At 38.9% G+C, this 27,148-nt stretch overlaps 1 protein-coding gene across 1 annotated transcript in view; it reads right to left on the bottom strand.

Moving 5' to 3' along the window:
* Positions 1–18,683: 18,683 nt before the first annotated feature.
* FRMD3 (FERM domain containing 3) overlaps positions 18,684–27,148 on the bottom strand; it is a 307,038-nt gene continuing 298,573 nt past the window's right edge. The window contains exon 14 of the mRNA XM_032634061.1: positions 18,684–20,433. Coding sequence (XP_032489952.1) covers positions 19,835–20,433 — 599 coding nt within the window. The 3' untranslated portion in view covers positions 18,684–19,834. The remainder of the gene's footprint in view (positions 20,434–27,148) is intronic.

The following is a 27,148-nucleotide window of genomic DNA, read 5'->3' on the forward strand; positions in this document are numbered from 1 at the left end:
TGATGAGTCTGGCTAATGGTTTATCAGTTTTGTTTATTTTCTCAGAGAAGCAGCTTTTAGTTTTATTGATCTTTGCTATCGTTTCCTTCGTTTCTTTTTCATTTATTTCTGAACTGAATTTTATGATTTCTTTCCTCCTGCTAACTTTGGTTTTTTATTGTTCTTCTTTCTGTCATTGCTTAGGTGCACGTTTAGGTTATTTATTCGAGATGTTTCCTGTTTCTTAAGATAGGATTGTATTGCTATAAACTTCCCTCTTAGAACTGCTTTTGCTGCATCCCATAGATTTTGGGTCGTCGTGTCCCCATTGTCATTTGTTTTTTAGTTATTTTTTTATTTCCTCTTTGATTTCTTCAGTGATCCCTTCATTATTATGAAGTGTATTGTTTAGCCTCCATGTGTTTGTATTTTTTACAGATCTTTTCCTGTAATTGTTGACTAGTCTCATAGCATTGTGGTTGGAAAAGATAGTTGATACAATTTCAGTTTTCTTAAATTTACCATGGCTTGATTTGTGACCCAAGATATGATCTATCCTGGAGAATGTTCAATGAGTACTTGAGAAAAATGTGTATTCTGTTGTTTTTGGATGGAATGACCTATAGATATCAATTAAGTCCATCTTGTTTAATGTATCATATTAAGCTTGTGTTTATTTATTTTCATTTTGGATGATCTGTCCATTGGTGAAAGTGGGGTGTTAAAGTCCCCTATTATGAATGTGTTACTGTCAATTTCCCCTTTTATGGCTGTTAGTTTTTGCCTTATGTATTGAGGTGCTCCTATGTTGGGTTCATAAATACTTAAAATTGTTATATCTTCTTCTTGGATCAGTCCCTTGATCATTATGTAGTGTCCTTCTATGTATCTTCTATTAGTCTTTATTTTAAAGTCTATTTTGTCTGATATGAGAATTGCTACTCCAGCTTTCTTTTGGTTTCCATTTGCATGAAATATGTTTTTCTATCCCCTTTCATTTTGTATGTGTCTCTAGGCCTGAAGTGGGTCTCTTGTAGACAGCAAATATATAGATGTTGTTTTTGTATCCATTTAGCCAATCTGTGTGTTTTGATGGGAGCATTTAGTCCATTTACTTTTAAGGTAATTATCGATATGTATGTTCCTATTCCCATTTTCTTAATTGTTTTGGGTTTGTTATTGTATGTCTTTTCCTTCTCTTGTGTTTCTTGCCTAGAGAAGTTCCTTTAGCAGTTGTTGTAGAGCTGGTTTGGTGGTGCTGAACTCTCTCAGCTTTTGCTTGTCTGTAAAGGTTTTAATTTCTCCATCAAATCTGAATGAGATCCTTGCTGGGTAGAGTAATCTTGGTTGCAGATTTTTCTCCTTCATTACTTTAAATATGTCCTGCCAGTCCCTTCTGGCTTGCAGAGTTTCTGCTGAAAGATAAGCTGTTAACTTTATGGGGATTCCCTTGTGTGTTATTTGTTGTTTTTCCCTTGCTGTTTTTAATATGATTTCTTTGTATTTAATTTTTGACAGTTTGATTAATATGTGTCTTGGCATATTTCTCCTTGGATTTATCCTGTATGGGACTCTCTGTGCTTCCTGGACTCGATTGCCTATTTCTTTTCCCATATAAGGTAAGTTTTCAACTATAATCTTTTCAAATATTTTTTCAGTCCCTTTCTTTTTCTCTTCTTCTGGAACCCCTATAATTCGAATGTTGATGCGTTTAATGTTGTCCCAGAAGTCTCTGAGACTGTCCTCAGTTCTTTTTATTCTTTTTTCTTTATTCTGCTTTGCAGTAGTTATTTCCACTATTTTGTCTTCCAGGTCACTTATCTATTCTTCTGCCTCAGTTATTCTGCTATTGATCACATCTAGAGTATTTTTCATTTCATTTATTGTGTTGTTCATTGTTGTGTGTTTCATGTTTAGTTCTTCTAGGTCCTTGTTAAATGTTTCTTGCATTTTCTCTATTCTATTTCCAAGATTTTGGATCATCTTTACTATCATTATTCTGAATTCTTTTTCAGGTAGACTGCCTATTTCCTCTTCATTTGTTAGGTCTGATTGGTTTTTATCTTGCTCCTTCATCTGCTGTGTGTTTTTCTGTCTTCTCATTTTGCTTATCTTACTGTGTTTGAGATCTCCTTTTTGCAGGCTGTGGGTTAGTAGTTCCCGTTGTTTTTGGTGTCTGTCCCCAGTGGCTTATGTTCGTTCAGTGGGTTGTGTAGGCTTCCTCGTGGAGGGGACTTGTGCCTGTGTTCTGGTAGATGGGGCTGGATCTTGTGTTTCTGGTGGGCAGGTCCACGTCTGTTGGTGTGTTTTTGGGTGTCTGTGGAGTTATGATTTTAGGCAGCCTCTCTGCTAATGGGTGGGGTTTTGTTCCTCTCTTGCTAGTTGTTTGGCATAGGATATCCAGCACTGTAGCTTTCTTGTTGTTTAGTGGAGCTGGGTGCTGGTGTTGAGATGGAGATCTCTGGGAGATTTTCACCATTTGATATTATGTGGAGCTGGGAGGTCTCTTGTGGACCAGTGTCCTGAAGTTGGCTCTCCCACCTCAGAGGCACAGCGCTGACTCTGGGATGTAGCACCAAGAGCCTTTCATCAACATCGCTCAGAATAAAAGGGAGAAAAAGTAGAAAGAATTAATAGAAGTAGAAAGAAAGAAAGAAAGATAGGAGGGAGGGAAGGAGGAAGGAAGGAAGGAGGGAAGGAAGGAAAACAAGAAAGAAAGAAAATAAAGTAAAATTAAAGTAAGATAAAATATAATAAAGTTATTAAAATAAAAAAATAATTATTAAGAGAAAAAACGGACGGATAGAACCCTAGGACATATGGTGGAAGCAAAGTTATACAGACAAAATCTCACACAGAAGCATACAAAAAATACTCACAAAAAGAGGAAAAGGGGAAAAAATCATAAATCCTGCTCTCAAATTCCACCTCCTCAATTTGGGATGATTCGTTGTCTAAAGGGGGGAAGGAAGGAAAGAAAGAACGAAGATAAAGTAAAATAAAGTTATTAAAATAAAAAGTAATTATTAATAAAAAATTGAAAATAAAAAACAACAGACGGATAGAACGCTTGGTCAAATGGTGGAAGCAAAGCTATACAGACAAAATCTCACACAGAAGCATACACATACACACTCACAAAAAGAGGAAAAGGGGAAAAAATCATAAATCTTGCTCTCAAAGTCCACCTCCTTAATTTGGGATTCTTCGTTGTCTATTCATGTATTCCACAGATGCAGGGTACATCAAGTTGTTTGTGGAGCTTTAACCCACTGCTTCTGAGTCTGCTGGGAGAGATTTCCCTTTCTCTTCTTTGTTCTCACAGCTCCCAGGGGCTCAGCTTTGGATTTGGCCCCGCCTCTGCGTGTAGGTCGCCGGAAGGCGTCTGTTCTTCGCTCAGACAGGACGTGGTTAAAGGAGCCACTGATTCGGGGGCTCTAGTTCACTCAGGCAGGGGCGAGGGAGGGGCACGGAGTGCGGGGCAAGCCTGCAGCGGCAGAGGCCAGCGTGATGTTGCACCAGCTTGAGGCGCGCCGTGCGTTCTTCCAGCGGAAGTTGTCCCTGGATCCCAGGACCCTGGCAGTGGCGGGCTGCACAGGCTCCCCGGAAGGGGGGTGTGGATAGTGACCTCTTGGTGGCGGCAGCAGCAGCCTTAGCATCTCATGCCTGTCTCTGGGGTCCATGCTTTTAGCTGCGGCTCGCGCCCGTCTCTGGAGCTCCTTTAAGCAGTGCTCTTAATCCCCTCTCCTTGCGCCCCAGGAAATAAAGAGGGAAGAAAAAGTCTCTTGCCTGTTCGGCAGGTCCAGACTTTTCCCCGGACTCCCTCCCAGTCAGCCGTGGCGCACTAACCCCGTGCAGGCTGTGTTCACGCCGCCAACCCCAGTCCTCTCCCTGCGCTCCAACCGAAGCCCGAGCCTCAGCTCCCAGCCGCACCCGCCCTGGCGGGGGAGCAGACAAGCCTCTTGGGCTGGTGAGTGCCGGTCGGCACCGATCCTCTGTGCGGGAATCTCTCCGCTTTGCTCCCTGCACCCCTGTTGCTGTGCTCTCCTCCGCGGCTCCGAAGCTTTTCCCCTCCGCCACCCGCAGTCTCCACCTGCGAAGGGGCTTCCTAGTGTGTTGAAAACTCTCCTCATTCACAGCTCCCTCTCACTGGTGCAGGTCCCATCCCTATCCTTTTGTCTCTGTTTATTCTTTTTTCTTTTGCCCTACCCAGATACGTGGGTGGGTTTCTTGCCTTTTGGGAGGTCTGAGGTCTTCTGCCAGCATTCAGTAGGTGTTCTGTAGGAGTTGTTCCCTTATTGCCATTTAAAAAAATGTTTTGGATTTGTCTTGGTAGGTCTTTTTTCTTCCCTTTCTCTTTTGTTCTCTTCTCTTGTGATTTGATGACTATCTTTAGTATTGTGTTTGGATTCCTTTTCCTTTTTGTGTGTGTATCTATTGTAGATATTTTGTTTGTGGTTACCATGGAGTTTTGATCTAGCCGTCTATATATAAACAAGATTGTTTTAAGTTGCCGGTCTCTTAATTTCAAATGCATTTCCAGTATTCTGCATTTGTGCTGTCCTCAGGATTGCTGGTTTTGATATCATATTTGTGTGTAGATGATTTCCTACATTTCCTGTATGTTTGCCTTTACTGGTGAGCTTTTCCATTTGTAATTTTCTTGTTTCTAGTTGTGGCCCTTTCTTTTTCACCTAGAGAAGTTCCTTTAGCATTTGTTGTAAAGCTGGTTTGGTGGTGCTAAATTCTTTTGCTTGTCTGTAAAGCTTTTGAATTCTCCATCAATTCTGAACAAGAGCCTTGCTGCATAGAGTATTCTTGGTTGTAAGTTTTTCCCTTTCATCACTTTAAGTATATCTTGCCAGTCTGTTGAAAAATCAGCTGATAACTTTATGGGAATTTCCTTGTATGTTATTTTTGTTTGTCACTTGTTGCTTTTCATATTTTCTCTTTGTCTTTAATTTTTGCCAGTTTGATTACTGTTTTTCTTGGCATGTTCCTCCTTGGGTTTATGCTGTATGGAACTCTCTGTGCTTCCTGGACTTGGGTGACTGTTTCCTTTCTCATGTTAGGGAAATCTTCAGCTATTATCTCTTCAAATATTTTCTCAGGCCCTTTCTCTCTCTCTTCTCCTTCTGGGACCCCTACAATATGAGTGTTGGTGCATTTAATGTCCCAGAGGTATCTTGGACTGTCTTCATTTCTTTTCATTCTTTTTTCGTTATTTTGTTCTGAGGCAGAGAATTTCACCATTCTGTCTTCCAGCTCACCTGTCTGTTGTTTTGCCTCATTTGTTCTGCTATTGATTCTTTCTAGTGTATTTTTCTTTTCAGTTATTGTATTGTTCATCTTTTGTTTTTGTTTTGTTTTGTTCTTTACATTTTCTAGGTCTTTGTTAAACATTTCTTGTATCTTCTTGGTCTGTGCCTCCATTCTTTTTCTGAGATCTTGGATCATCTTTAGTATCATTACTCTGAATTCTTTTTTGGGTAGATAGGCATTATCTCCACTTCACTTAGTTGTTCTTTTGGTGTTTTATCTTGTTCCTTTGTCTGGGGTATATTCTTCTGCCGTCTCATTTTGTCTACCTTTCTGTGATTGCGGTTTCCATTCTGCAAGTTGCAGTTCTTCTTGCTTTTGCTATCTGCCCCCTGGTGGATGAGGCTAGTCTAAGACACTTGTGTAGGCTTTCTGGTGGGAGGGACTGGTTCCTTCCCACTGTTGGGTGGTGCTGTGTCTTGTCCCTCTGGTGGGCAGGGCTATGTCAAGTGGTTTGTTTAGTGGGAAGCTGCACAGGAAAACTTTAAGCAGGCTGTCTGCTGATGGGTGGGGCTGTGTTCCTGTCCTGTTGGTTGTTTGGCCTGAGGCATCCTAGCAGTCTACAGACTAGTCTAGACTGGAGCCTACACTCTGTTGGGTGGGGCCAGGTCTTGGTGAGAAAATGGCTGCTTCCACTATGGCTCACACCAATGAGTACTCCCCAGAAGTGCTGCTACCAGTGTCTTTGTCCCCACAGTGAGCCACAGCCGCCCCCTGCCTCCACAGAGACCCTCCAATACCAGCAGATAGGTCATGCCCAGGCTCCTGTGAGGTCACTGCTTTTTCTCCTGGGTCCTGGTGTGCACAAGAACTTCGTGTGTGCATTTTCCAAGAGTGTAGTTTCTGTTTCCCACTGTCCTGTGGAATTCCTGCAATCAGACCCTGTGTCCTTCTAAGCCAGATGCTCTGGGGGCTCCTTCTCCCGATGCCAGACTCCCAGGGGAGGCTGACCCGGGGTTCAGAACTTTCATTACTGTGGGAGAATCTCTGCAATCTACTTATTTACCAATATTTGCATTGCTCACCCAATGGGTATGGGATTTGATTTTATCGTGATTGTGCGCCTCCTACCATCTTATTGTGGCTTCTTCTTTGCCTTTGGATATAGGATATCTTTTTGGTGGGTTCCAGTGATTTTGTCGATGGTTGTTCAGCAGTTAGTTGTGATTTTGGTGTTTAAGTGGGAGGTGGTGAGCTCAAGTCCTTCTACTTGTCCATCTTGTCTCTGCCCCTGGCATCACTTTCTGCTCTTTGTTTTCTATATGTCTTTCATCTTTTGTGTTTCCCTTCTTAAGTTACTGCCTTCTGTTATTGTAATTAGATATTTTCTAGGGTACCAATTTTAACTTCTTATTATTTTTATTATTATACTTTTGGATTTATTTTCTTAAAGTTGATTTGGGGATTAAAATTAACATATTATCCTTAAAAGTCTAGTTTCAGTTAATACTAACATAATATCAACAGCATAGAAAAACTGCTCCAATGTCCCTCTGCCTCCTTTATACATCTTTATATATGATAAGCACCATAAAACCCCAGTTTTATAATTATTGCTTTATGCAGTAGTCTTCTTTTGCATCCTCGTTTATTCCATAGCACTGTTTTAATTTTTTTAGAGTAGTTTAAGGTTCATGGCAAAATTAAGAAGGTACAGAGATTTCCAATATACTTTCTGCATAACCTCACTCATTATCAACAGTCTGCACTAGGGTAGTATTTTTTTTTTTTTACAGTTGATGAGCCTACACTGACACATCATAATCACCCAAAGTCCATAGTTTATGTTATGGTTCACTCTTTGTGGTGCACATTCTATGGGTTTGGATAATAGTATAATGACATGTATCCATTATTGTGGTATCATACAGAGTATTTTCACTGCTCTAAAAATTTTCTCTACTCCACTTATTCATCACTCCCTCCCAAACCCTTGCAACCACTGATCTTTTTTACTGTCTCAATAGTTTGGCGTTTTTTAGAATATCATATAATAATCATACAGTACATAGCCTTTTTAGACTGACTCCTTTCACTTAGGAGTATGCATTTAAGTTTTATACATGTATTTTCATGGCTTGTTAGACCATTCTTTTTAGTGCTGAATAATCATATTCCATTGTCAGGATGTACCACAGTTTATCCATTAACCTAAGGACATCATGGTTGCTACCAAGTTTTGGCAATTACGAATAAATCTGCTGTAAACATATATGTGCAGGTTTCTGTGTGGACATAAGTTTTTAACAACCTTGGGTAAATACCAAGGAATCAGATTGCTGAATTATATGGTAAGAGCATGTTTGGTTTTGTTAGACACTGAAAAGCTGTTTTCCAAAGTGGCTGTACCACTTTGCATTCCCACCAGCAATGAATGAGAGTCCCTGTTGCTACAAATCCTTGTCAGCAATTGGTTTTGTCAGTATTCTGGATTTTGGCCTTTTAAATAGGTGTGCATTGATATTTCATTGTTTTAATATGCATTTCACTTATGATTTATGATGTGAAGCATCTTTTTATGATTATTTGTAATCTGTGTATATTCTTTGGTTAGGTGTCTCTTAAGGTCTTTGACCCATTTTTTAAACAGGTTGTTTATTTTATTGCCGAGATTTAAGAGTTTTTTGTATATTTTGGATAATAGTTCCTTATCAGATGTGTCTTTTTCAAATATTTTCTCCCAGTTTGTGGCCTTTTATTCTCTTTACAATGTCTTTCTCAGCAGAAGTTCTTAACTTTAATGAAATATAGCTTATCAATTATATTTTTTCCTGGATTGTACCTTTGGTGTTGTATCTAAAAAGTCATCCCCATACCCAATTTCATTTAGGTTTTCTCCTGTGTTATCTTCTAGGAGTCTTATAGTTTTGTGTTTTATATTTAGGTCTGTGGTCCATTTTGAGTTAATTAATTAATTAATTTGGCTGCACTATGCAGCTTGTGGGATCTTAGTTCCTCGACCAGGGATTGAACCTTGGCCCTCAGCAGTGAAAGTGTGGAGTCCTAACACTTGGACCACCAGGGAATTCCCAATTTTTAAAAATGTATTTTATTGAAGTATAGTTGATTTATATTTTGAGTTAATTTTTGTAAAGAGTTTAAATTCTCTGCCTCAATTCTTTTTTTTTTTTTTTTTTACAAGTGGATGATGTCCTCTTGTTTCAGCACTATTTGTTGAAAAGACTGTCTTTGCTCTATTGTATTGTCTTAGGACCTTTGTCAAAGATAAGCTTGACTAAATTTATTTGGGTCTATTTTGGAGCTCTCTATTCTGTTCCATTAATCTGTTTGTGTATTCTTTCACCAATACCACACAGTCTTGATTACCATAGCTTTATAGTAAGACTTGAACTCAGGTAGTATCAGTCAGCCAACTTTGTTCTTTTCCTTCAATATTGTATTGCCTATTCTGGGTCTTTTTTCTCTCCATATAAACTTCAGAATCAGTTTGTCAATATCATAAGATAACTTGCTGGGATTTTCATTGCTATTACATTGAATCTATAGATCAAGTTTGTAAGAATTGACACCTTGACAATATTGAGTGTTCCTATCCATAAACATGGAATATCTCTCCATTTATTTAAGTTGTTATTTGATTCCATTCATCAGAATTTGTAGTTTTCCTCATATAGATCTTGTACATATTTTGTTATATTTATACCTAAGTATTTTATTTGGGGGAGTGGTAATGTAAATGGTATTATATTTTTAGTTTCAAATTCCACTTGTCCATTGCTGGTATATAGGAAAGAAATCAACTTGTATATAAACCTTGTATCCTGTTTTCTTGTTCTATTTGCCTATTACTTCCTAAAGATGTTTTTGTCATTCTTTAGGATTTTTATGCAGACAGTCGTGTCATCTGAGAACAAAGACAATTTTATGTCTTCCTTCCCAATCTCTATACATTTTTTTTCCTTTCCATGTCTTATTGCATTAGTTAGAACTGCCAGTTTGATGTTGAAAAGGAGTGCTAAGAGGGGATAATCTTGCCTAGTACCTGTTCTTAGTGGGAAAGCTTCAAATTTCTCACCATTACATATAATGTTAGTTATAGATTCTTTATAGATAATCTTTATCAAGTTGAGGAAGTTCCCCTCTATTTCTATCATTAATGAGTGTTGAATTTTGTCAAACTTTTTTCTCAATCTATTAATATGATTATGTAATTTTTCTTTTTTGGCCTATTAATGTGATAGATTACATTAACTGATTTTGGATGTTGAGCCAGATTTGCATACTGGGGATAAACCCCCCTTGGTCATGGTATATAATTCTTTTTATACATTGTTGCATTAAGTTTGCTAATATTTTGTTGATTTTTATATCTGTGCTCATGAGAGATATTGGTGTGTAGTTTTCTTACAATATCTTTGGTTTTAGTCTCAGGGCGTTGCTGACCTCATAAAATGATTTGGGAGGTATTCCCTTTGCTTCTAAACTCTGAGAGAGATTGTAGAGAATTGGTACAATTTCTTCATTACATTTTTGGTAGAATTCACCAGTGAACCTATCTGGGCCAGGTGCTTTCTCTTTTGAAAGGTGATTTTACTTATTTGATTTCTTTAATAGACATAGGCCTACTCAGATTATCTATTATATTCTTTTGTGACTTTTAGCAGATTGTGTCTTTCAAGAAATTTGTCTGTTTCATCTACTTTAATTTGTGGGCACAGTGTTGTTCATAGTATTCCTTCATTATCTTTTTAATGTCCATGAGATCTGTGATGATGTCCCCTTTCCATTTCTGATATTAGTAATTTGTGTCTTCTCTCTTCCGCTTTCTTTCTTTTTTTTTTTTTTTTTTTTTTTTGCAGTACATGGGCCTCTCACTGTTGTGGCCTCTCCCGTTGCGGAGCACAGGCTCCGGACGCACATGCTCAGCGGCCATGGCTCACGGGCGCAGCCACTCCACGTCATGTGGGATCCTCCCTGACCGGGGCACGAACCCACGTCCCCTGCATCAGCAGGCGGACTCTCAACCACTGTGCCACCAGGGAAGCCCTCTTCCCACTCTTTTTTTTTTTAGTTAGCCTGGCTAGAAGCTTACCAATTTTATTGATTCCTTTCAAAGAATCAGCTTTTCGTTTCATTGATTCAACTAGCTATTATTTCAGTTTTATTTAAAGGAAATAATTGGTAATGATCTGACCTGCAGAAGGATTTGTCACACTGTCATTTGGATCATTTATTTTCTCACACAGAAATGTACAAGAAAAAGCTTTACCAAATCCTAGATGCTGAGTTTTAATTTTTACCCATTCTCTTTCAGTTAGAGCCACCTTATTTAACCCAGTCTAATCACCAAAGTTTGAGAAAATAAAAATATTAACAAAAAGATAGCTCCCCACTTCTTATCTTTATAAAGAAAGAATTCTTTTCTGTAAGATAGACTCTTTATCAGTTAAATGGTTTTAAATTCTTCAAAGAAGGAAAAATTAGCCATATGCATTTGACATTCACACTTAAATCTTCAGTTCTAATCATCAAAGGATTCTCTTCCAGTGTTCCCTCTCTCCATTCTTTTAACACAGTCAAGGTCAGTGACATAATTTGCAGGGCCCAGTGTAAAAATTATAATGTGGAGCCCCTTTTTCAAAATACAGGGGGAAAGTGCAGTTAAAGGTACAACATATAAAGGTTTTTCTTTTGAAAATATTTTATTATAAAACATGAAAGAGTAATAGTGATAGATGAGTAATAACATTTATGTTACAACAAGTAATGTCACAAATTGCAAAAAACAATAGTTTGGTGCCATGATTTTGTATAATACAATAAATAATGATACTCTATTATATCTATATATCAATATAGATATATCTTGATTGTAACATAATTTTTTAGGTTTCACTTTTCTGCAAATTCATTTATTAGGCCATTAAAACTTATTTTAGCAACTTCATATTCAATTGGTGTAATTGAAAGTAACATCAGTCACTCTAAACAAATAATTTTTGATAATTTTTAATTTTGAAAAGCATCTCTGTTGATGCAACTGTTATTGGTAATTTTAAGAGTATTTCATAGGCTGTAACATTAGAATAAAGTTATCAATTATTTTTAAATATAAATTCAAATATATCTTAGAACTGATGCTTCTTGTAGAAAATTTTTTCTAAAATGTTTTAACTCTTCTTACAAATCAGTTTTCTGTAATTCTGAATTTAGGTTTAAATGTTAATAAATATAATAGCATTTTACTGTTTCCTCTGACATTTCCTGTAACTTGTGGAGGTTGTACAAGAAGCTGAAAGTGGTTTCATGATTTGTATGGAATTTAAAATGCCTGTTGATTTCTAACACTGTATCTTCAGTCACAAGGAAAAATAATGTTACAGTCGTCTATTTGTTAATAATTGGTCCATGCAAGTTTTTATATGAAAATAGTGCCTTTTTCTGTGAAATGTGAGGATCTTTAAATTTAATTTCTATTTCCAAGCCTTTGGATATTTATTGTGCAATGTTGCAGTGTTTTTCAAAACCAGAGATTCTAAATTCTTTGAAGAATCCTAATTAGTCTCTGATATAGTTTACTGAAATATCCATGTGTCCACTTCATGTTGTAATTAGTTAATGACAAAGTGTACTGCCTAAGTGGTGGCAGATCTTGTCCCAGCACTCAGACCACAGAGTTAATATCTGCACTGATGCAAGAAAAAAAATTATGTATGGTGACAGATGTTAACCAGAATTATTGTGGTGATCATTTTGCAGTATGTACAAATATCAAATCATTATTTTGTACACCTGAAACAAACATAATGTTGTATGTCAATTATACCTCAGTTTAAAAAATTTAATTAAAAAAAGGAGATAATAATAATAGTTCCTGGGACTTCCCTGGTGGTCCAGTGGTTAAGACTTCGCCTTCCAATGCAGGGGGTGTGGGTTCGAGCCTTGGTCAGGGGCTAAGATCCCACATGCCCTGTGGCCTAAAAAACGAAACATAAAACAGAAGCAATATTGTAACAAATTCAACAGGACTTCAAATTTCTTTTTAAAAATCTTGAAAAAAAAAATAGTTCCTACCTCATAGGATTATTGTGAGGATTAAATAAGTAACTGTAAAGTTTTTAGAAAAAAAAATATCTGTGCAGATACTTCAGAGATGGGCTCCAGGGACTGATTGGCAAGCAGGCCCCCCACCACAGGTTACAGTGCTGTCCCTAGGGAACACCTCCTTTCTCCCAGGGCCAGCTTCCACTGGTGCACAGAGTCCCCTCAGGGACCCCTGGGGTCTCAGACTGCCCAGTGTATATGTGTGTGTGTGTGTGTGTGTGTGTGTGTGTGTATGCCTCGTGCTCAGACTAAATGCTCAGCAGGCATGGTGCCCATTGTTGCCTGACTGATCTCCTGCACATTTTGTTGTCCCATTGGACTACAGTTACATAACACAGGTTCTAAAATATTATTATTAAGAATTTCAAGATGTGAGAGCAGAGCCCTAAACAAAACCTTTGAGAGCAGGGCCTTGTCCAAGTTCACAGGTCACACATGTGTCCATGAAACCATTCCTGAATCCAGTAGTTCTCAATCAGGGGTCATTTTGCCTATGAGGGTGGGCTACCTTGGGCTCTAATTATGTGAGATTCCAATTGAGCCCCTGAAAGCAAGAGTGACAAGATATATTAGCACCAAAAGTAGGCCCTAACCCTTCTTTTTGCACTCTCAAGCACAGGGATTGTCCAGTGGAACCTTCTGGGACACTCCAGGCCTGGGCAGTTCCTATAGCTGCTCTCAGCTGTACCTTCCTTCCTCAAGAGAGCTGGACAACTTGAGTGATGGGAGACGGTGTGGTGACAACAATGGACGTGGAAATTGCCAGGTAAGACTTTGTTGCTCAAGTAACAGTCTAAGGTGGGTCAGGTTTAGGGTGAGGTGTAGGGTGCTCTGCATCACAGTCATTCAAGGATCTAAGTTGCTGGCAGGTATCGACATCCAGTGGCACATAAAGGCTCACACGTGGTCCAGGGCTTAGAAGTGATACAGATCACTTCCCATTCAAATTCCAATGGCCAGAATTCAGGAATGCGACCATACCTACGTACATGAGGGCTGGGAAATGTAGTCTAATTCTGTGCACAGCATAAAGAAGAAATGGTTTTGGAGATCCCCTGCCAGCCTCTGCCACAAGAAATTTGCAACAATGGGAGATTTAGAGTGAAATGTATATAATGCATCCCTAGCCCTTCTGAGACAGGCATGGTCTCTTGGGGCAGACTTCCCTGAGAGGCAGCTTTCTAGCTATGATTCCTTGGACTTGTTAATAGTGTTTGGTTCACTTTACAGCTTATGTTCTAGCAAGATCATGCATGGAGTATCCAGCATCAAATAAGTGCAAAGCTGACTGACACTTCTCATTATAAATTAGCAAGTTGGTTTTGGCATAAATCAGTCTTGAGTGTACTTAGTGTGACCCTGTTGCTCATAGTTAAGCTGATCATCATCGCTGTGTGTGCTGATCAGAAATGTCAAACTCATGACTATGGAGGTAAAAGCAACCTTGAGATTATTCTAACTCTCTACCTCCTTCACATTAAACAAGAAATTCAACATTACAAATGGTAAATAAATTGAGTGTGTAGCATTAAATATTCAATGCCAGAAGGCTCATTTAAAATAATTTGTGTAATTTATAGTCTCACACCAAAACCCATGATACAATTACTTTTGGTGACTTTTAACCTGATTCTTTATGGCAAGTAGTAGATCTATGACTACAGGGCAGTAATCCTTCCCTATTTCACCTTGTCAATATTTTAGAGGAAACGAGCTGGAAGAATTGTTGAAAGAGGGCACCTAGCGGATGAGGCAAAGCCCTACAGATAGAGTGTCTAGAAAAGTCCTAGTTAACACCCATTGCTGTGACAGTCACTAAAAACACCCCCTTTCACTCTCAAAAAGAATCCCGGTTTGGACAATAAATTATACATAAACCCTTAGAACCAGGGAGTAGTACCTCTCTGTGGCCACCACTGTTCAGGGTCTGGTTTGCAGCTTTACAGAACCAGCACAAGGGTTATCAGGACACTGAGGCTGATTGAGCATGGGAGCGAGCCGATTCACATCGAGGAAATGACAGGAGACTGATCCCTAAACCAGGATGCCGTGTTTTTCACTTATTACGAAGAATATAACTGCTAGAGTGGAAACCAATGTTCGTTTGTCAGTACGTTCCTTCCCTTGAAGTGTAGTCTCCTTGGAAAGCTCAAAACCCTTGGAATTATCAAAATCATAATTCTTGTGGATGAGGAGATCAAGGTGAGCCATGTTAGCTGGAGGAACTACAGTAATTGGCAAGACAGGTTTCAATACTTTGTATCTACACAAAGCATATCCTGTGTCCTACTAAGGGTTTTCCTTTGCAACCAGGAAAGTGGCTTGGGTTCTCTTTCCAAAGAGATATTTGGGGTCAGCATCAGCTACAGGTAAAGAAGAAGGATGTGTGGTTCCAAGCAATCCTCTGTTCTTTTCTAATATTATGTCCCAAGTTCCCTCACCCATCTACAAGGGCCGTCAGGGCCGATGTCAGTGGCAGACATCCTCTGATGCCTGAGGTTCAGCCGGGAGCAGCCTCCCCGACCCCTTCCTCGCTTGCAACACTGGAAGTGACAGATCTAAACAGTCTTGCGTGTACTTAGTGTGAATCCTGCACCACTCCCCATCTCACGCCCCACTTCCCCATAGACAACAGACACATGCCCAGAAGAGGATTAAAATCGGCTTTATTGATGAATTGAAGAGCACAGCTGGGATCTGAGGCCCAGGCGAGGTTTCTTTCATCCTCTCTGAAGTGGTGACAGCTGAGGGCAGTGGGTGGGGCTCACCAAACTTACCCACCCTGCCACAGACTGAGGCTGGAGCGTGGAGAGCTGAGTCCTGGGTGGGCCCACCACGGGCAGGTCCTGCTGGGTCTGTTTACGGCATGGAGACTGGAAGCCCAAAAGCAGGTCCAAGAGAGAGAGAGAGAGAGAGAGAAGCAGGAGGACAAGTAAGCAGGGTCCTTTAGCACATTATCTCCACCCAGTAGAGAAAGGCGGCCCCAAGAGTCTCAAGTTCATCAACCACAACCATCCCGACGTCACCCAGGTGGAAGCTTCTCCCCAGTCCTTTCCTTCCAAGCTGAAATGTAGTTAGGAGATCTTTATCCTAATCGGCTGAGCAAGGAGTGTATGAATAAGGAAAAGGGTTTCTCCCACGAGGTGAGACTGGGTTAGGAGCCTGGGCTGCTCAGTGAACAAGTGGCCAAAGGCCATTTTGTGCGAGCCTCCCAGTGTGCAGCCACTAACACAAACAGGTGCTGGCTCGGGACTGGCTCCTGATACCTCACACCTGAACACTGAATTCCTTTTCTTTCCTGTGCTCTGGAGCTCAGACCCCTGAGGACTGCTGAGGAAGAACTTGACAGACTTCTCCCACCCCTCAACCCCCAGATGGGTGAAATGGATGAAGGAGATCAAAAGGTACAGATTCCTAGTTTTAAGATGCATAAGTCCTGGCGATGTAATACACAGCTTGGTGACTCTGTTAACATTCTGTATCATATGTCTGCAAGTTATTAAGAGTCAGCAATCTTAAAAGTTCTCATCACAAGATAAAAAAATTTAACTACGTGAGGTGATGGACATTGACTAAACTTATGGTAATCATTTTGCAATATATACGTATATCAAATCATTATGTTGTATACCTAAAAATAATATACTGGTATATGTCAATTATATCTCGATAAAACTGAAAAAAAAAAAAACTTGACTACGCCACCACAGCTAGGGTACAATTCAGCTGGACACCTATGGTGTTCCTGTAGTAAAGAGAGTCCCTTTTATTCCATTCAGAGTAACACCTTCTGATTTAACTGTCAGGTGTGGAGTTGTTAGCTTTGGGCCAAAGCAAAGTGGAGGTCCTTTTAGGCCATGCATGGAGGGGATGACAGGAGTAGAATAGCAAGATTCTTCCAGGGCCTGTGAACAGATAGAAGTTGAATGGTGAAGTTGCAGAGCTGAGTCTGAGGTAGCTCTCTTTGGCACAGGAAGGAACACCCCTTTTCTGGTTTTTTCTGTGCTTTTCTATTTTTTTCTATCTTGATGCCACTAATTAAACTACAGCTGTCCTTTATATTTGGGTGCATTTCTAGTGCACTCAATAGTTTTCCTTTGAGCCTGAGTGACTTCTGTAAAGGAAGGGTTAATCCCATCCATTACCTGTGATTTTTTTTTTTTTTTTCCCATACTATCACCATTCAAGGGTGACCTCATTTCATGGTAGCAGATGGCACCTTTCTGTAGTTTCCAATGGACTATTTATACAACTTCACTTTGAATAAAACTAAATGATTGCAGAAACATTTTTCCCCAGAGTATTTTTTATTAGGGATTCCTGCCACCATATTAACATATAAAACAATCTGGATGTTGACACAGAAATGCAAATTTCACTATACAAAGGCTCCAATCACAGGTAACATGGCCCCCAACTCTCTAGTATTTCAATGAAATCAATTCATTTTGACTTCTTCCCAGAGTTGTCTTTATAAATAGTAGACAAACCACAAAATATATTCCAGATACATAACATTTTACAATATGTTCCAAGCACGGACAGAAATACACGATACTTCACCTACGTTTTTTTCATGATCCAACTTGCATTAGCACTAAAGACAAGATTGTGTGTGTATATGTATTTGCCATATGTGCGTGTGTATAAAACCACAAATGTACACAAATGGTAGTTTTCATGGAAAACTGAAACCTTTGAGACTGTGGGTTTTATCCACTATGATGTCTGAGAGGGAAAAGGAATAACATGTCACAAATTCCTCAACTGGAGAAAAACAACTATGTATGAAGGGCATATCAGTTGTGTGTATACAAATACACACATATATACAGATTCATATATAAACACATATACCAATAATATGGAATATACATATACTCACACACTTGCTTTGAATTCTGTATCTTACTGTATTATATATTCTCCATCTTTGGAAGCAGTCTTTTCCTCATTTGATTCAGGCAACTGGTGACTGTCTTCTAAGAAAACTTAAGCAGATATTTCAAAAGACTCTGATTCTATCCCTACAAAATGGCATTTCGGGATCCAAGTTTTACTTTTGGTAGCTATTGTTTAAATTCTGCAGACCCTATCCTGTCACCTCTTTCACTTAAAAACATTTCTATTCAATACTGAAGTTTTTGCCTAAGAGAAGGAGATGTTAGCTAGAAACGTTAAAATTATATATTTAATATTCCTTACTATAAATCTGCTTGGCTGGACTATGTGTGATACTTATTGTGTCAGTATTTTTCAATGTTTTATGATGGCTAATATATTAATTCCCTAGTTTAAAAAATATTATTTAATATTAGTGTAAAATGGCAAGGGCTAGATGATTTGTTATGGTTAGAACTTCAAAGAAAATGATTTGAAGCATGATTAGAAGAGGGAACTAATTTTGTGCAGACTACACTGGAGTACCCTTATGTAAGAAAGTATGACTTTAAGTCATAAACAAGGGGGGAAAAATCTTCAGCTTCAAAGGAGGCCATTTGCAAACTTTCCAAATAACCTATAGAAAATATACTTCTACCTTGGTATCAAATTTCAGGTATCAAATATTCTTTATTAAAAAGCAAAATCAATCACTCAATGCATGAGAAAGAACACGCTGTAAACTTAATAGCAAATTATACTGTAGTTTGCTCAACTGAAGGCTTCATGAGCTGACTTTTAATTTATTTACAAAATTAAATGTCTAATAAAGCACTTAGATCTCCATGAATGAGTAGGACTGGAATGGCCAATTTGGAGATTATGTTAATGATAGACTTGGAGTTAGGGAGAGATTATAGGCAGCCCAATCCCTTTGAAAATATTCCATGCCTTCATTTACAATCTATGGAGAAATCTCTATGCCCTAAGTTCCATACTCTTTTCTTTCACAGTATTGGTAAGTACTGTGCATGGAAAGCCTCAGAGCCTTTCTGTCATGGATTTAATGGTATGAAGGAAGGTAGTAGAGCATTTGTCCCACCTACTGTCTAGTTAGGGAGTCATTTCACTACTTCACCCAAGCTGAAATGGTATATTATCTAATGAGTTGAGTCCCTTCAACTTTCTTAATGAGAGCCCCAATTATGAATGAGTTAAAAATCTTAAGGAAACCAGGAAAGGAAAAGAGTATAATGACTGCCACAAAGAAAGATCATAGGCATTTATCAAAAAGCCAAAATCCATTCTCTTCACACTCTTTCTCACTCTTTTTCTCTCTCTTTCTCACACACACACACACACACACACACACACACACACACACCTTTTAAAGTTTCTTCCACAGAATCTCAATGAATGGCATGAGGGACCAAAAAACGTGCCTTCAAGTTTCTCCACTTTTATTTAGATCCACTTAAACATATTCATGTCAACTTGGACAGTGAGTATACTGTTCTTTACATCATCCAATACCTTGCATCACCATCACTTTCATAAAATAGATCATTTGTCTACCATCACTTGCCTACCAGCCTCACCAGAACTCTTGTTTTGCAACTTACCAGTTGTCCAATTCCCATCTGCTTCCACTCTTGGGTTAATGTACAATAATATGCAATTAACTAGCATCTCCTTTAACTTTTTTTCCTTTAAAGTTTTACTTTATTTTAAAAACATTCTATTTCCAGAGCCAAAATATATGGACAGGATGCAAATGAAAGTAACGAATCATCTTGTCCAAATACTTTGAAAAATGGACCCTGTGTCCACTTGATGCTCTCAATTTCTATTTCCTCCAGTTCCATCATCTGTTTCAGAAGCTTACTTTCTACAGTGTTTTTCTACCTATTTTCTTTTTCTATCTCATATGCAGGTAACAACAAATTATGTTCAGCCAAAAATATTTTAAAAAACAAACCAGTGCCAAAACATTAAAAAATTCCTGACATACCCTTTGTGCATTAGTCTTACAATCTGTACACTTAAATAACTCCAGGAGGCTTCTTTTTTTTTTTTTTTGCTAAAAATTTACCAAAATATTTTGAACACATATAAATATTTTTAAAAAAACAAAAACAAAAGCCCAGCATAAATTTAGTTGTATAGGCATTGGTTAGAGAACATTGTTTTCACTAAGGATTATATTCAAAAAAGTTTCTCTTGGGTTTTTACTAAAACTCTGATTCTGAACCTTATAGCTTATAATGGTGTTAACTATTAAAAAAGGAGGAAATCTAATTCAGCTCAATTTATTATAATAAAGAGTATGTCTGTACTATAATAAAAAATAAACATATTTTTGGTTATTTAGAGGCCATCTTCCTGACCTGTAACTAAAATAACTGTATTTGATTTAAACTTATTTACTTGCAGTGAATTATGGAAAGCTAACTTAAAGGTCTGAATAATCAGTTATGAGTAAAGAACACCTGTTGATGGTCCTGTGACCATTCAGAACAAGGCCTTTGCTGAAAAAAAAAAAGAAATCACTAGTATTGAATATAGCCCTTAGTCATATGAGATACGAGCTTTATGAGCAACCCAGCATGTAAAGAACGAGGTTGACTTTGCCAGCCACCCACTCCTTGAGAGGACAGTAGTATTCATAGTGAAACTGCTCAAACTCGGGCGTCTGGCGGATTTCACATAAGAAGGAGAGATCAATACCTGACTCCAAAAGGAGGAGGAGCAGGGGGAATACAAAGAGCAGCAGGCCCAGGCCCACCACAAGAAGCCGGGAAAAACTCTTGACCAGTGGGTTCACCCGAATATGGCCACTCAGAATGTCATAGCTCCATGACAAAGCTTGGTGAGCCTCCTTCAGCTCTTCTTCTTCGGCCATTAAAAAGGCGTTTTCATCTGCTTCTAGTTCCTCAAACGAATCTGTGTCTTCTTTTTCCAACTCCAGCCTAGATGGACAGTCAAAGAGCATGTCAATCTCATCATCATCAATGGGGGTAGGGAGCAGGCTGGCACTTGGGTTGTATGCCAGTTCAGAGATGGTCAAGGGCTCTTCTTTTATTTTATCTTCCTCTTCACTTGAGGGCTCTTCATACTCATGGGATTCCTTTACTGGTGAGCTGGAGGTCAAGGGGGCAGAAATGTCATCTTCTTTGGGCAATGGAACACCTGTAAAGAGACGTATTTTTCTTAATCTTAAATTTCAAGTTTTCTTCTTCCACAAAAATCTGTAAATGGAAATTAGGGAATCCATGAAATTGTTCTGTGGAATCCTGACTTTTAACAGTCATTTTTAGTATAGATCCTATACCATAAGTTCTAAGGTCAACGTGTTAAACCCAAGATAACCGAATAGCTCAAATGGTTGGCAGTATTTACAATATTTACATGTGCAATTATGGTCTGAAACCCCCCCCCCCAACTTTGGTCATGTTTACAAGAACAAAATTACAAGAAATCACTATTATAATTTTGAGTAGTGTCTTTTGGAAGTCAACACTGTCATCCAATAAAGTATTGTAGTAAGATTAGTCTACTGTCTAATGGGATATTTTATTATGTTATGTATTTTTTCTAGTCTTCATTCTAGGCACAATTTTGTGGTTTCTTGTTTCATATAACTGCAATCATATCTGTATGAACAAATTCACATCTTGTTCCTTTAACATTTTAACTTAGACATTTTCTCTGTTGACATAAACGCCCACTGGCATTTATAATGGTTGCCAAATTTTCTACTTAGTTAATACAATAATAGTTGCCTATTGGCGAACATTTAGATTGCTTTACAGTTGTGAAAAAAGACTGCTATGAGACATCTTTACATATACAGCCTTTATCACCTCTTGTTTCAGCTCATTGGACAGATGTCTGAAAGAAAAATTGCTTGGTCAAAAGGTGTGGACATTATTTCTTAACCTTTATTGGGGGAGAGGTATTTCTCAACCCTTCATTTTATAGATGGGAAACCCTTCAAATAACAGGCCTAAGGCCAGTTCTCCTAATTTTGAGTCTTGGGTTCTTAGTGGGAAAGGTAGAATCAAAGAAATGTTCCCCGGGAGGGACGTACAGTATAATACCAAATTAGGTAACTGTAAGCCTGCTTTTAATGAATGCATTTCAGTATTTTCCTCTCTTCAAGATGTACAGGAAGTGATGTCACCAAGATGCCAACATCGGTTGTTCCTGACTTCTCTTCCCCTCACAGGAAGAACAACTAACAACCATTCACGGACAAGACACCACTGAGAAAATCCTAAAACATGGAATTGAGGCTGAAGTACCCTCCTGTACCACAGAGACCAAGACAGACTGCATTGGGAGGGTAAGAGGAATGGCTGTGCTGATCACACTGCTTCTCCCCTAGGCTGGCACAACATCACACTGAGAGATCTCCTCAGAGACTCCAGTTCCTTCAGTGGGAAAAGAGAGCCAGGGGTGACATCCAGCTCCCCGCCTAGCATTGTGGGTCACTTCATGGGAGCCCTTACTTTGTATATTTCACCCCCCAGTATCACAGGGGAATCTGTGGGGCTCAACCACTGGGAATTCATGATGGAGAAGGCGGGGGGGCGGCTTCCAACAGTCAGCACTCAGATCGTGGCAGACTGAGTTCCTACCTGCAGAGCCAAGTACTAGTCCCAACCAGTGGCTGTGCTCACATGCAGAATCTAGTTGGTGGTGCATCTAACCGGGGAAAGGACTGCCAGATTCAGATCCTCAGAGGAGGAGTTTTGACAGCCTGGAGCCTGGTCTACTCACACCCAGGCAGAAGAACTGAGTCATAACCCCACCCACTGTGGATCCTAGATCCCTGTCCCTTCCAACCAGAAAGCCTGTTTGGGAAAGTTTGGGAGTTACCTGAAGTGGGCTCTCCCAGTCCTACCCAGGCAGGAGGGCTGAGTCACAGCTCCATCTGACAGGAAGGGCTGGTAAGAACACCTGGAAGCTGCATTATCCAGCCACACTGGAGCTGAGAGGTGGGCAGGCAGAGCTGATTGCTTTTAGAGCAAAGCAAGTGGTCCAGTTTGGCCATGGAACTTGGGGCCTGGATCAGATTGATTGAAGACCACAAACAGAGTGGCCTAGGAGCTGCTTCTCCCCCTGTGCCTAAATTAGCTTACGTAGGGAAACTAAGTCATAGCCTGACTCATTGCTAAATACAGCCTTCAGCTTATCTGACCAGGAAACCTTACCAGAGCACACAGAAAGCTGTGTAGCCCATCCAACAGGCCTGCCTAACAGTGGCATTTGAACCAAAAGTATAGCCCATGGCTTCCCCTGTCTGCAGAGCAAAACTGGTAGTCTCACCTGACCAGGATATCCAGTAAACACTCTTGCCTGACTTGGGTCCCCAAACAATGAGCCATGCAGGCCCTGGGTCCATCCTGCTGCCCTACCAGGGTAGGGAAGTTAATTCATAGCCCCATTTACTGCTGAGTATAGTTCCTAGTCCCAACCATCTAGTAAGCCTGACCAGAAAATCCAGACAAAAGAGCCTATACTATAGCCAGTTGGGCATGGAATGAAGCCCTCAGTCCTATCCAGCTGTTCTCAGCCAGTGGCACACACCCCCATCCACAATCTCAGAGCTTAAACAGTTGCCCCAAAATAGACTCTCATAGCAGGTCTCACCTGCCCAAGGATGCTAATAGCAGACACCAGAAACCCAAACTGAGCTGGCTGATGAATCCAAAGCAAATCTGCAAAATCTGGAAGAGGAGACCCTTTACTCAAATGCACAAATACCAGCGTAAGGAATCAAGGACCATGAAAAATCAGGTAAATATGACAACATTAAAGGAAACTAAAAAAGCACTAATAACCCTAAAGAAATGGAGATCTATGAACTATCAAATAATTCAGAAAAATCCTCTTAAAGAAGTTTAGTGAACTACAAGAACACATGACAACTAAACAAAATTAGGAAAGCAATGAATGAGCAAAATGAGAAGCTCAACAAAGAAACAGAAACCATTTTTAAAAACCAAACAGAAATCCTAGAGCTGAAAAATATAATAACTGAAATGAAGAAATCAATAGAGATCTTCAAAAGAAGACTCAACAAGGCAGAAGAAAGAATCAGTGACCTGGAAGATAGGACATTTGAAATTATCCAGTCAGAGAAGCAAAAAGAAAAAAGAATGAAAAAAAGTGAATCCAGCCCCAGCCCATAGGACTTAACAGGACACAATGAAAAGAAACAATATTAGTATTAAAGGAATTTCAAAAAGAGAAGAGAAAAAGGACAGAAAATATATTAAAGACAGTAATGGCTGAAAACTTCCCAAACCTGGGAAGAGAAATAGACATCAAGAGGCCCAAAGGATCCCAAATAGGTTGAACTCAAAAAGGGCTCTACTGAGACATAAATATAAATTGTCAAGAGTCAAAGACAAAAGAATTTTAAAACCAGCAAGAGAAAAGAGATAAGTTAATGTAAGGGTGCGCCCTTAAGACTACTGGCAGATTTCTCAACAGAAACTTTTCAGGCCAGAAGCTAATGGCATGACATACTCAAAATATTGAAAGAAAGAAACTGTCAACCAAGAATGCTATACCTGGCAAAGCTGTCCTTCAGAAATGGAGGGATAAAGACTTTCCCAAACAAACAAAAACTGAAGGAATTCATCACCATTAGACCTACCTTACAAGAAATGCTAAAGGGAGTCTGTTATGTGGAAAGGACACTAATTATCATCATAAAAAGTAAGAAGGCAGTATAAAACTCACTGGTAATATAGTCAAAGTTAGATTCTGTACGGTAATGCTGGTGCACAATTCACTTATAAATCTAGTTTACAAGTTAAAAAACAAATGTAAAAATAACCATACCTAAAATAATCTGTTATTAGTTATACAAAAACAAAAGCAAATTGTAATATCAATAACCTAAAATATAACCATACCTAAAATAATCTGTTATTAGTTATACAAAAACAAAAGCAAATTGTAATATCAATAACCTAAAATATAACCATACCTAAAATAATCTGTTATTAGTTATACAAAAACAAAAGCAAATTGTAATATCAATAACCTAAAATGTGAGGGGGAGGAGAAGTAAAAGTGTAAAGCTCAGGAATTGTATTGAAATTAAGTTGTTATTAGCTTAAACTGGAGTGTTAGAATTTTAAGATATTTTTATGTAAGCTTCACGGTAACCACAAGGGAAAAACCTGTAGTAATTACAAAAGGAACATGATAAAGAAGTCAAAGCATACTGATACCACAAAACATCAAAATAAGAAACAGCACGGTAAGAAACAAGGAACAATGGATCTACAAAACAGCCAGACAGTAAGTAACAAAATGGCAATTGTAAGCCCCCTTTTTTAAATCAATAATTTAAACATAAATGGATTACATTTTGCAATCAAAAGACACAGAATGGCTGAATAAATTAAAAAACAAGATCCAATGATATGCTGCCTACAAGAAACTCACTTTAGACATAAAGACACACATAGACTGAGAGTGAAGGGATGGAAAACTATATTTCAAGCAAATGGCAAAATAAAAAGCAGAGGTAGCAATACTTACATCAGACAAAATAGAGAATGGACTTGAGGATACGGGGTGGGGAAGGGTAAGGTGGGACAAAGAGAGAGTGGCATGGACATATATACACTACCAAATGTAAAACAGATAGCTAGTGGGAAGCAGCCGCATAGCACAGGGAGATCAGCTCAGTGCTCTGTGACTGCCTAGAGGGGTGGGATAGGGAGGGTGGGAGGGAGGGAGATGCAAGAGGGAAGAGATATGGGGCCATATGTATACGTATAACTGATTGACTTTGTTATAAAGCAGAAACTAACATGCCATTGTAAAGCAACTATACTCCACTAAAGATGTTAAAAAAAAAAGACTGTAAACTAAAAATGGTAAAAATATACAAAGAAGGTAATGATAAAGGAGTCACTACATCAAAAAGATACAACAATTGTAAATATTTATGTGCCCAACATTGGTGCACCCAAATTCATAAATCAAAATCTAACCCAGCTAAAAGGAGACATAAACAGTAATACAATAACACTGGGGACTTTCATACTCCACTCACAACAATGAACAGCTCATACAGACAGAGAATCAATAAGGAAACAGCAGATTTCAGCAACACTATAGACCAAATGGACCTAACAGAGAACATTCTATCTGACAACAGCAAAATACACATTCTTCTCAAGTGCACATGGAACATTTTCTAGGAAAGACCATATGTTAGGCCATAAAATAAATCTTAGCAAATTTAAGAAGACTGAAATCATACTGAGTACCTTCTCTGACCACAATGGTGTGAAACTAGAAATCAGTAAGAGAAAAACTGGAAAGTTCATGAATAATGGAAATTAAACAATCTCCTGAACAACCAATAGTTAAAGAAGAAATTAACAAGGAAATTATCTTGAGAAACAAAAATGGAGATACAACATACCAAAACTTATGGGATGCAGCAAAAGCAGTTCTAAGAGGGAACTTCATAGCAATAAATGCCTACATTAAGAGGCAAGAAAGATAAAAAACCCTAACTCTATGCATTAAGGAACTAGAAAATGGTGGTCAAACTGAGCCCAAAGTTGGCAGAAAAAAGGAAAAACTAAAGAATAAAATAGAGAACAGGAAAACAGGAAAGATTAACCAAACTAAGAGTTGGTTCTTTGAAAAGATAAACAGAATTGACAAAATTTTAGCTAGACTAACCAAGGAAAAAAGAGAGAACCCAAATTAACAAAATTATAAATGAAAAAGGAAACATTACAACTGATACCACAGAAATACAAAGGATCATAAAAGGCTACTATGAACAAATATACACCAACAAACTGGACAACCTAGAGAAAATGGAAAAATTCTCAGAAACATACAAACTACCAAGACAGAAACAAGAAGAAATAAAAAGTCTGAATCAACTAATTACTAGTAAGGAGATTGAAATGGTAATCAAAAATCTCCCAGTGAAGAAAAGCCAAGGACAAGATGGCTTCACTGGTGAATTTTAAAGAATTAACACCAATCCTTCTCAACCCTTCCAAAAATATCAAAGTGGAGGGAACACTCCCAGTCTTACTTTGTGAGGCCAACATTACCCTGATACCAAAGCCAAAAAGGACACTATTAGAAAACTACAGACCAACATGCCTGATGAATACAGATGCAGAAATTCTTAATACTAGAAAACTGAATCCAGCAGCACATTAAAAGAATCATTTACTAGACTTCCGGGAAGATGGCAGAAGAGTAAGACATGGAGATCACCTTCCTCCCCACAGATACACCAGAAATACATCTACACGTGGAACAACTCCTATAGAACACCTACTGAACGCTGGCAGAAGACCTCAGACCTCCCAAAAGCCGTGTGGATGAAAGGCTCTTGGCGCTGCAGCCAGGAGTCAGTGCTGTGCCTCTGACATGGGAGAGCCAACTTCAGGACACGGGTCCACAAGAGACCTCCCAGCTCCACATAATATCAAACAGCAAAAATCTCCCAGAGATCTCCACCTCAACACCAGTACCCAGCTTCACTCAACGACCAGCAAGCTACAGTGCTGGACATCCTATGCCAAACAACTAGCAAGACAGGAACACAACACCACCCATTAGCAGAGAGGCTGCCCAAAATCATAATAAGTCCACAGACACCCCAAAACACACCACCAGACGTGCACCTGCCCACCAGAAAGACAAGATCTAGCCTCATCCACCAGAACACAGGCACTAGTCCCCTCCACCAGGAACCCTACATAACCCACTGAACCAACCTTAGCCACTGGGGACAGACACCAAAAACAAAAGAAACTACGACCCTGCAGCCTGCAAAAAGGAGACCACAGACACAGGAAAGATAAGCAAAATGAGAAGACAGAAAAACACACAGCAG

The sequence above is a fragment of the Phocoena sinus genome, chromosome 6, assembly GCF_008692025.1.
Source record: "Phocoena sinus isolate mPhoSin1 chromosome 6, mPhoSin1.pri, whole genome shotgun sequence".
In the NCBI taxonomy this organism is placed as follows: domain Eukaryota; kingdom Metazoa; phylum Chordata; class Mammalia; order Artiodactyla; family Phocoenidae; genus Phocoena; species Phocoena sinus.